At 45.3% G+C, this 10,595-nt stretch overlaps 1 protein-coding gene across 1 annotated transcript in view; it reads left to right on the forward strand.

Annotated features, from left to right (window-relative positions):
* LOC144495231 (uncharacterized) overlaps window positions 1-6,367 on the forward strand; it is a 137,996-nt gene extending 131,629 nt beyond the window's left edge. Inside the window, exon 11 of the mRNA XM_078215298.1 lies at window positions 6,245-6,367. Within this exon, the coding sequence (XP_078071424.1) occupies window positions 6,245-6,367 (123 nt within the window). The remainder of the gene's footprint in view (window positions 1-6,244) is intronic.
* Window positions 6,368-10,595: the final 4,228 nt, after the last annotated feature.

Genomic DNA, 10,595 nt, shown 5'->3' on the forward strand with positions numbered 1-10,595 from the left:
TGAAGGCCTCCCACTTTCCATTTACATCCTTACCAGAGAACAGCCTGTGCCAATCCACACTTCCCAGATCCCTTCTCATTTAATCAAATTTGGCCTTTTTCCAGTTCAGAACTTCAACCCGAGGACCAGATCTATCCTTATCCACGATCAGGTTGAAACTAATGGCATTATGATCACTGGATCCAAAGTGTTCCCTCACACTCACATCCATCACCTGCCCTAACTCATTTCCCAATAGGAGATCCAATATCGCATCCTCTCTAGTTGGCACCTCTATATACTGATGTAGAAAATTCTCCTGAACACATTTTACAAACTCTACCCCATCTAAACCTTTAACAGTATGCGAGTCCCAATCTATATGTGGAAAATTAAAATCCCCTCCTATCACAACTTTGTGTTTCTTGCAGTTGTCAGCTATCTCTCCGCTGATTTGCTCCTCCAGTTCTCGCTGACTATTGGGTGGTCTATAATACAAGCCCATTAATGTGGTCATACCTTTCCTGTTTCTCAGCTCCACCCATAGGGCCTCTGTAGACAAGCTCCCTAATCTATCCTGCCTGAGTACCGCTGTAACATTTTCCCTGACCAACAATGCCACCCCCCCACCTTTTATCCCTCTGCCTCTATCCCGCCTGAAACATTGGAACCCTGGAACATTGAGCTGCCAGTCCTGCCCCTCCTGTAGCCAAGTTTCACTAATGGCTATAATGTCATATTTCCACGTGTCTATCCACGCCTTCAGCTCATCTGCCTTCCCTGCAATACTCCTGGCATTGAAATAGACACACCTCAAAAAATTATTTCCACCACACTCTACCCTTCCATTTGTGATTTTGCTTGAACTAACCTGTCTTTTTACCCCTGCTCCACTATCTGCTCTGGCACTCTGGTTCCCACCCCCCTGCAAATCTAGTTTAAACGCTCCCCAATAACACTAGCAAATCTCCCTGCAAGTATATTGGTCCCCTTGTAGTTTAGGTGTAACCCGTCTCTCTTGTACAGGTCCCACCTGCCCCAGAAGAGGTCCCAATGATCCAAGAATTGGAAACCCTGCCCCCTGCACCAGTTCCTCAGCCACGTGTTCATCCGCCCAAGCATCCTACTCCTGCCCTCACTGGCATGTGGCTCAGGTAGCAATCCTGAGATTACTACCCTCGGGGTCCAGCTTTTTAACTTCCTTCCAAGCTCTTTGTACTCACTCTTTAGGACCTCCTCACTCTTCCTTCCCACGTCATTGGTACCGACATGTACCACGACATCTGGCTGATCACCTTCCCTCTTTAGAATGCTGTGCACGTGATCAGAGACATCGCTGACCTTGGCACCCGGGAGGCAACAAACCATGCGGGAGTCTCTGTCCCGACCACAGAACCTCCTGTCCGTACCTCTGACCATCGAGTCCCCTATCAGTACTGCTCTCCTCTTCTTCATCCCACCCTTTTGCGCTGTAGAACCAGACTCAGTATCAGAGTTCCGGCTGTCGCAGCTTGTCCCAGGTAAAGCATCTGCCACAACAGTATCCAATTCAGTATACCTGTTGTGGAGGGGTATGTCCACTGGGGAACCCTGCTCTGCCTGTCCTTTCACACTGCCATTTCCTCTCCTTACAGTAACCCAATTTCCTGTGCTCTGCTGCTTAGGTGTAACTATCTCCCTAAAGCTACTGTCTATATACGTCTCATTCTCCCGAATTAGATGGAGGTCATCAAGCTCCTTCTCCAGTTCCCTAACACGCTTAGCTAGCAGCTGCAGCTGAATGCATCTTTTGCAGGTGCTGTCGTCAGGGATACTCATATCCTCATACTTTACATTTCCACCGAGCTTTGTATTACCAGAAAACTATAATGTAAATCCCTTTCAGACTCTCACTTATGTTCAAAGCCATTCTCTAGATGTAACAGGGATGAGCGACTAAGACAGTATTGTGTTAAAACAATTTTATTGAATATTGAACAGTGAATATAATAATATAATTATGATTGAAAATATATAAAGAAAGAGAAAAATAAATAAAAAGGAAGACAGTTAACTTTATTGAGAAGAGAAAGTTCTTTGTTTATATCTGAAGAAAAGAAGAAAGACAAGGCTAGCTAAGAAGAGGAGCACTCTGGAGGAGGAGGACCTGACTGGGCCTGGAGGTCTGGAGTGCATCTGCTTCAATGCGAGGAGTGTAACGGGTAAAACAGACGAACTTAGGGCCTTAATGCTTGTGCGGAATTTGGATGTGGTTGCGGTGACGGAAACTTGGTTAAAAGAAGGACAGGACTGGCAGCTGAATATTCCGGGGTATCAGTGTTTTAGGCGAGACAGAGGAGGGGCTAAAAAAGGTGGGGGAGTAGCGATATTAGTTAAGGAGCATATTACCGCGGTGCAGAGGGTAGACAACTTAGAGGGGTCATGTACTGAGTCGCTGTGGGTGGAACTCAGAAACAGGAAGGGTGCAGTCACTATGCTGGGGGTGTACTACAGACCACCCAACAGCCCACGGGAAGTGGAGGAAAGGATATGTCAGGAGATTCTGGATAGGTGCAGAAAAAATAGGGTTGTTGTAGTGGGGGACTTTAATTACCCTGGCACAGACTGGAAAGTGCTTAGAGCTGGGGGACCGGACGGGGAGGAATTTGTAAAATGCGTACTGGAAGGTTCTTTGGAACAGTATGTAGATAGCCCGACTAGAGAGGGGGCTATACTGGACCTAGTTCTGGGAAATGAGCCCGGTCAGGTCGTCAAAGTTTCGGTAGGGGAACATGTGGCAAATAGTGACCACAACTCTGTTAACTTTAGGATAGTAATGGACAAGGATGAGTGCTGTCCTACGGGCAGAGTGCTAAATTGGGGGAAGGCTGACTATAGCCGGATTAGGCAGGAATTGGTGGATGTTGATTGGGAGAGGATGTTCGAGGGTAAGTCCGCGTCTGGCATGTGGGAGTCTTTTAAGGAACTATTGATAAGGCTGCAGGATAGGCATGTGCCTGTAAAAAGGAAAGATAGGAAAGGTAGGATTCGAGAGCCGTGGATAACCAGGGAAATTGAGGATCTGATTAAAATGAAAAGGGAGGCGTACGTTAAGTCCAGGCAACTGAAAACAGATGGAGCTCTGGAGGAATACAGAGAGAGTAGGAAAGATCTCAAACGGGGAGTTAGAAGGGCAAAAAGAGGGCACGAGATGTTCTTGGCAGGCAGGATTAAGGAGAATCCTAAGGCATTCTATTCATACGTTAGGAACAAAAGAGTTGTCAGGGAGAAAATCGGACCTCTCAGGGACAAAGGAGGGGAATTATGCTTAGAACCCAAGGGAATAGGGGAGATCCTAAATGAATACTTTGCATCGGTATTCACGAAGGAGAGGGGCGTGTTAACCGGGAGTGTCTCGGAGGGAGGTGTTGACCCGTTAGAGAAAATCTCCATTACGAGAGAGGAAGTGTTAGGTTTTTTAGGGAACATTAAAACTGACAAAGCCCCAGGGCCTGATGGCATCTATCCTCGACTGCTCAGGGAGACGAGAGGTGAAATTGCTGGGCCTCTGACGGAAATCTTTGTCGCTTCTTTGGACACGGGTGAGGTCCCTGAGGATTGGAGGATAGCGAATGTGGTCCCGTTGTTTAAGAAGGGTAGCAGGGATAACCCAGGAAATTATAGGCCGGTGAGCTTGACGTCCGTGGTAGGGAAGTTGTTGGAGAGGATTCTTAGAGACAGGATGTATGTGCATTTAGAACGGAACAATCTCATTAGTGACAGACAGCATGGTTTTGTAAGAGGGAGGTCGTGCCTTACAAATTTGGTGGAGTTTTTTGAGGAAGTGACAAAAACGGTTGATGAAGGAAGGGCCGTGGATGTCGTCTATATGGATTTCAGTAAGGCATTTGACAAAGTCCCACATGGCAGGTTGGTTAAGAAGGTTAAGGCTCATGGGATACAAGGAGAAGTGGCTCGATGGGTGGAGAACTGGCTTGGCCATAGGAGACAGAGGGTAGTGGTCGAAGGATCTTTTTCCGGCTGGAGGTCTGTGACCAGTGGTGTTCCGCAGGGCTCTGTACTGGGACCTCTGCTATTTGTGATATATATAAATGATTTGGAAGAAGGTGTAACTGGTGTAATCAGCAAGTTTGCGGATGACACAAAGATGGCTGGAATTGCGGATAGCGAAGAGCATTGTCGGGCAATACAGCAGGATATAGATAGGCTGGAAAATTGGGCGGAGAGCTGGCAGATGGAATTTAATCCGGATAAATGCGAAGTGATGCATTTTGGAAGAAATAATGTAGGGAGGAGTTATGCAATAAATGGCAGAGTCATCAGGAGTATAGAAACACAGAGGGACCTAGGTGTGCAAGTCCACAAATCCTTGAAGGTGGCAACACAGGTGGAGAAGGTGGTGAAGAAGGCATATGGTATGCTTGCCTTTATAGGACGGGGTATAGAGTATAAAAGCTGGAGTCTGATGATGCAGCTGTATAGAACGCTGGTTAGGCCGCATTTGGAGTACTGCGTCCAGTTCTGGTCGCCGCACTACCAGAAGGACGTGGAGGCATTGGAGAGAGTGCAGAGAAGGTTTACCAGGATGTTGCCTGGTATGGAGGGTCTTAGCTATGAGGAGAGATTGGGTAGACTGGGGTTGTTCTCCTTGGAAAGACGGAGAATGAGGGGAGATCTAATAGAGGTGTACAAGATTATGAAGGGGATAGATAGGGTGAACGGTGGGAAGCTTTTTCCCAGGTCGGAGGTGACGATCACGAGGGGTCACGGGCTCAAGCTGAGAGGGGCGAAGTATAACTCAGACATCAGAGGGACGTTTTTTACACAGAGGGTGGTGGGGGCCTGGAATGCGCTGCCAAGTAGGGTGGTGGAGGCAGGCACGCTGACATCGTTTAAGACTTACCTGGATAGTCACATGAGCAGCCTGGGAATGGAGGGATACAAACGATTGGTCTAGTTGGACCAAGGAGCGGCACAGGCTTGGAGGGCCGAAGGGCCTGTTTCCTGTGCTGTACTGTTCTTTGTTCTTTGTTCTTTGACAGATTAAGTACAAACAGTAACCCCAAATTGGTCTGTCCCATGACAGTTCCCCAAGTTGGTACATACAGTACAAACTTTACTAGTCGCTGAGTAATCTCAAAGGGTGGGCACTAAGGTCAATCACTCTGTTCCTGACCCTTCATTCCATCTCCAGTGGTGACTATTCCACTATGGCTTCAGCACCGAGTCCCCAAAGCAATGTCTCTGCGAAATCAAATTCCTGGCTGCATTCCAGCATTTCGAGGCCAAGTGCAGTCGTCCCCAAAACAAATCTCAGCTCTTATCAGTTCTTCTTGCAATGACTGCAAGGCCATGCACTTTTAACAATATTCAAGTTGTTTACCAAGCTCTTGATCATGTCTTCTCATCAGCTCCATCAGTCAAACTTCATCCCCCAATGCTTCAGGTGACCTTTGGTCACTAACGGTCACTGGATGCAGTAAACCAGGATCCTGATAAACAAAAGACAACTTATTTTAGTATTCTAGTTTGAAAAATGGAAAACAAAGATGTAGGCCTGAATTCTCTGACCTTGCCTGCAGTTGAGATTCTCCAGTCCTGCTGCTGTGAGCAGAGATTTGGCTGAGTGCCAAATTCTTCGTTCACACTGATAGTACGGTGGAGAATTTCAGCCGTAGTCTCAACACCAGCTTCATGGCATTTAACTGAAAACAAGGTCTAGAAAAACAAACAAAAATTAATCAAAACACAATCATAGCTGGGTTAGGATTAATGTCTCCAAAGTGAGAATAAATACAAAATGACATAAAATATTCACTATAAGCTTAAAATCAAGTATAAAGCAGAAATAACATACAAAATACAAAATTACAAAAATTAATGGCTGCAAGCTTTTTTTCTCTTAGTCTTTGTCATGAATAGAGATTGTGAATAGCCAAGGCCCCAGCACTGATGTTTTTGACACTCCACGAGTCACAGCTGGGCAACCTAAAAATGACCTATTTATCCCCATCTTTGCTCCCTGTCAGTTAACCAATCCTCTTTTCGTGCTTTTCCATGTACATATGTACAAACGAACATATGAATTAGGAACAGAAGTAAGGCATTTCGAGCCTGCTCTGCCATTTGATATGACCATCTACTCCACCTTCCTGTCCACCCCCATGCCCTTTATTCCTTGCCAATCAAGAATCTCTTAATGGCTGATGTGGGAATGGTGAAATAATCAAAAGATTGATTGTCACTTTATTTCTCTTTCTGACAGAAGCTACAACATTTACAAGAGGAAAAGAACCGAGAGATTGCAGCACTTCGTCGGACCATTCGTGAACTTGAACAGCAGCGGGATTGTACTCAGGACTTGCACCTTAAACGTCGAAGGTTTTAGTATCAATCTATTTTGATGCAGTGTCTCGCTAGACATTAACATAAAGCTTGAATTGAGATCGCAATGTTGTTGTCCTATCTCTGTCACACACTTATGCTTTATGAGGATCTCTGCTGGGAGTGGAAAATTATAATCTGTTGCCTCCGGCTTCTGCCTTGGTGTTCATCCATTGTTTGTTTGACGTTTTAAATAAATATTGTAATTCTGATTACATTTTGCAATAAAATTCAGACAGTGGAGCAGGTAAATAGTACTGTTAAGAAGATCAAGAATTTTAATAGCTCTTCTGAAGTCATTGTGGAATTCCTCCTTCATGCAGCCTCATGAAATCCAACATTTTGGGCAGAATTTGAATGTGGAAATGAACGTGAATTTTGTTGTGGTAGCAGCTGGAGGGATTCTCATGGTTCCGACCAGGACCAAATGGAGATAGCAATGAAAACAAAAGATCACGAGTAGGGTGCTGGACAAATAGTGGTAGCAGTGGCGATAATGAGTACCATCCACAAGAACTCACTAGACTGTTTAGGCAGTACCTTCCAAACCCATGACCACAAGCATCTACTTTGTAAAAGTACTTTACTATGTAAAGTTAAAGCGCATGGGATTGTTGGCAGTGTATTAAGATGGATAGAAAGCTGGTTAGCAGATAGGAAGCAAAGAGTTAGCATAAGTGGGTCTTTTTTCTGATTGGCAGTCAGTGATTAGTGGGATTTACATTACAACAGTTTACATTATATATTAATGATTTGGAAGAGGGAACTGAATGTATTATTTCCAAATTTGCAGATGACACAAAGTTGGATGGGAGGGTGAGCTGTGAGGAGTATGCAGAGATGCTTCAGCGTGATTTGGACAGGCTGAGTGATTGGGATTATGCATTGCAAAAGCAGTATAATGTGGATAATTGATAGGTTATCCACTTTGGTAGCAATAATAGGAAGACGGATTATTACATGAATGGGTGTAAATTGAGAGAAGTGGATACTCAGCGAGACCTTGGTGTCCTCGTGCATCAGTCACTGAAAGTAAGCGCGCAGGTATAGCAGGCAGTAAAGAAGGCAAATGGTATGTTGGCCTTCATAGTGAAATGATTTGACTATAGGAATAGAGATGTTTTATTGCAATTGTATAGGGCATTGGTGAGGCCACACCTGGAATATTGTGCACAGTTTTCGTGTCCTTATCTGAGGAAGGATGTCCTTGCTCTAGAGGGAGTACAGTGAAGGTTTACCAGGCTGATTCCTGGGATGGTAGGTCTGTCATATGAGGACAGACTAAGTCAGTTAGGATTATATTCACTGGAGTTTAGAAGAGTGAAAGGGGATCTCATAGAAACTTATAAAATTCTAACAGGGCTAGACAGAGTAGATTCAGAAAGAATGTTCCCAATGGTGGGGGAGTCCAGAACTGGGGGTCATAGTTTGAGGATAAGGGGTAAACCTTTTAGAACTGAGGTGAGGAGAAATTTCTTCACCCAGAGGGTGGTGAATGTGGAATTCGCTACCACAGAAAGTAGTTGAGACCAAAACGTTGTCTGATTTCAAGAAGAAATTAGACACAGCTCTTGGTGCTGAAGGGTTCAAGGGGTTTTTGGGGGAAGGGGGAGATCAGGATATTGAATTCGATGATCAGCCATGATCAAAATGAATAACGGAGCAGGTTCAAAGGGCCGAATGGCCTCCTCCTGCTTCCAGTTTCTATGTTTCTATGTCGCTATCTTGAAATCATCTTGAAGAACAAGAGCAGCAGATATCTGTGTACACCACCACCTGGAAGTCCCCCTCCAAGTCACTCACCGTCCTGACTTGGAGTGCGATTTTCCTGTCTCACCCGCCACGGGAATCGTAGCAGGTGGGGGCAGACCATGCAAAGGTATGTCGACCTAGGGCTGGATTTTCTGGACTTGGGGTGAGCATGGCTGGAAGATCCCGCCCTGAGAAATATATCGCTGTTCCTTCACTGTCTCTGGGTCAAATTCCTGAAATTCCCTCCCTAACAGCTCTGTTGGTGTATCTACAGCAGAAGGACTGCAGCGGTTCAAAAAGGCAGCTCACCACCAGCTTCTCAAGGGCAATTAGGGATGGGAAATAAATGCTGACCCAGCCAACCAGATCCCAGGAATGAATTTCTTTTAAAAACCAGATGCAGCTTCTATGAGAGCTTTTTGAAACAGGACCTCGAGGTAAGCTTCCTTGCCATGTCTGAACAATAGTAGCTCAGGAGAGAGTACCAGACCAAGCTAGAATTCCAGGCTAGCCACACAGACTACCACCGACTATGTCAAGTCTGTAAGACATAACAAGCTACAAGATGAAGGCATGTAGAATCACTGGCACCAATGCACCAACACATTCTATGCCCGTTTTGAGCAAGAGGTCAGCGAGAGAATGCCTTCTGCCCCGGAAGCCTCGGCATCCAAGGTCACCATTGCAAATGTCAGATTAGCCTTCTTGAAAGTCAACACACGCAAAGCGATTGGCCCGGTGTGGTACCTGGACAAGCACTCAGATCCTGCACGGACCAGCTGGCGGGGATATTCGCAGACATCTTTAGCCTCACCTTACATTGATCTCTATCTGCATCAAGAGGACGACTATCATCCCTGTACCTAAGAAAAGCCAGGCACCGTGCCTTAATGATTATTGCCCAGTGACTCACATCAATCATTATGAAGTACTTGGAAAGGTTAGTCATGGCCTCCCAGCTTGGTATGGCTCCTGCTCTGCCCAAGGCCGCAAGAAACTACAAAAGGTCATGAATGTAGCCCAATCCATCATGCAAACCATCTATTGACTCTGTCTACACTTCCCACTGCCTCAGAAAAGAAACCAGCATTATTAAGGACCCCACGCACCCCGGACATTCTCTCTTCCACCTGCTTCCATCGGGAAAAAGATACAAAAGTCTGAGGTCATGTACCAATTGACTCAAGAACAGCTTCTTCCCTGCTGCCATCAGAATTTTGAATGGACCTACCTCGCATTAAGTTGATCTTTCTCTCCAAACTAGCTATGACAGTAACACTACATTCTGCACTCTCTTGTTTCCTTCTCTATGAATGGTATGCTTTGTACAGCACACAAGAAACAATACTTTTCACTGTATGCTAATTTTTGCGACAATAATAAATCAAATCAAATCAAAAGATTGCTTGGATCCACTACAGTTTGCCTATCACCACAACAGGTCCACAGCAGACGTCCTGGCTCTACATTCAACCCTGGAACACTTGGATAACAAAGACACTTAGATCAGACTCCTATTTATTGACTACAGCTCAGCCTTCAACACCATTATTCCTACAAATTCCGTGGCCCAGGATTCGACTCCTCCCTCTGCGACTGGATCCTAGGCTTCCTAACTCACAGACTGCTATCAGTAAGGATAAGCATCGACACCTCCTCCACAATTTTCCTCACTGGTGCTCCTCAAGGCTGTGTCCTTAGCCCCCTACTTAGATCCTTATACACTTATGACTGTGCAGCCAAGTTCCCCTCCAACTTGATTTTCAAGTTCGTTAATGACACCACTGTTGTGGGTCGGATCTCAAACAATGATGAGACAGAGTACAGGAAAGAAAGGATCTGGTGAACTGGCGCGACAACAATAATCTCTCCCTCAAAGTCAACAAAATGAAGGAGCTTGTCATCAACTTAAGGACGTATAAAGGAGAACATGCCCCTGTCTACATCAACGGGGATGAAGTGGAAATGGTCGAGAGCTTCAAGTTTCTAGGTATCCAGATCACCAACAACCTGTCCTGGTCTCTTCACACTGACACTATCGTTAAAAAAGCTCACCAACACCTCTACTATCTCAGGAGGTTAAGGAAATTTGGCATGTCCGCTACAACTTTCACCAACTTTTGGTCGACTGTTATTTGTCATTTATATTAATGATTTGGATGAAAATATAGGAGGCATGGTTAGTAAGTTTGCAGATGACACCAAGATTGGTGGCATAGTGGACAGTGAAGAAGGTTATCTCGGATTGCAACAGGATCTTGATCAATTGGGCCAGTGGGCTGACGAATGGCAGATGGAGTTTAATTTAGACAAATGCGAGGTGATGCATTTTGGTAGTTTGAACCAGGGCAGGACTTACTCAGTTAATGGTAGGGCGTTGGGGAGAGTTACAGAACAAAGAGATTTAGGGGTACATGTTCATAGCTCCTTGAAAGTGGAGTCACAGTTGGACAGAGTGGTGAAGAAGGCATTCAGCATGC

Source organism: Mustelus asterias, chromosome 6 (genome assembly GCF_964213995.1).
Source record: "Mustelus asterias chromosome 6, sMusAst1.hap1.1, whole genome shotgun sequence".
NCBI classification, from domain to species: Eukaryota; Metazoa; Chordata; class Chondrichthyes; order Carcharhiniformes; family Triakidae; genus Mustelus; species Mustelus asterias.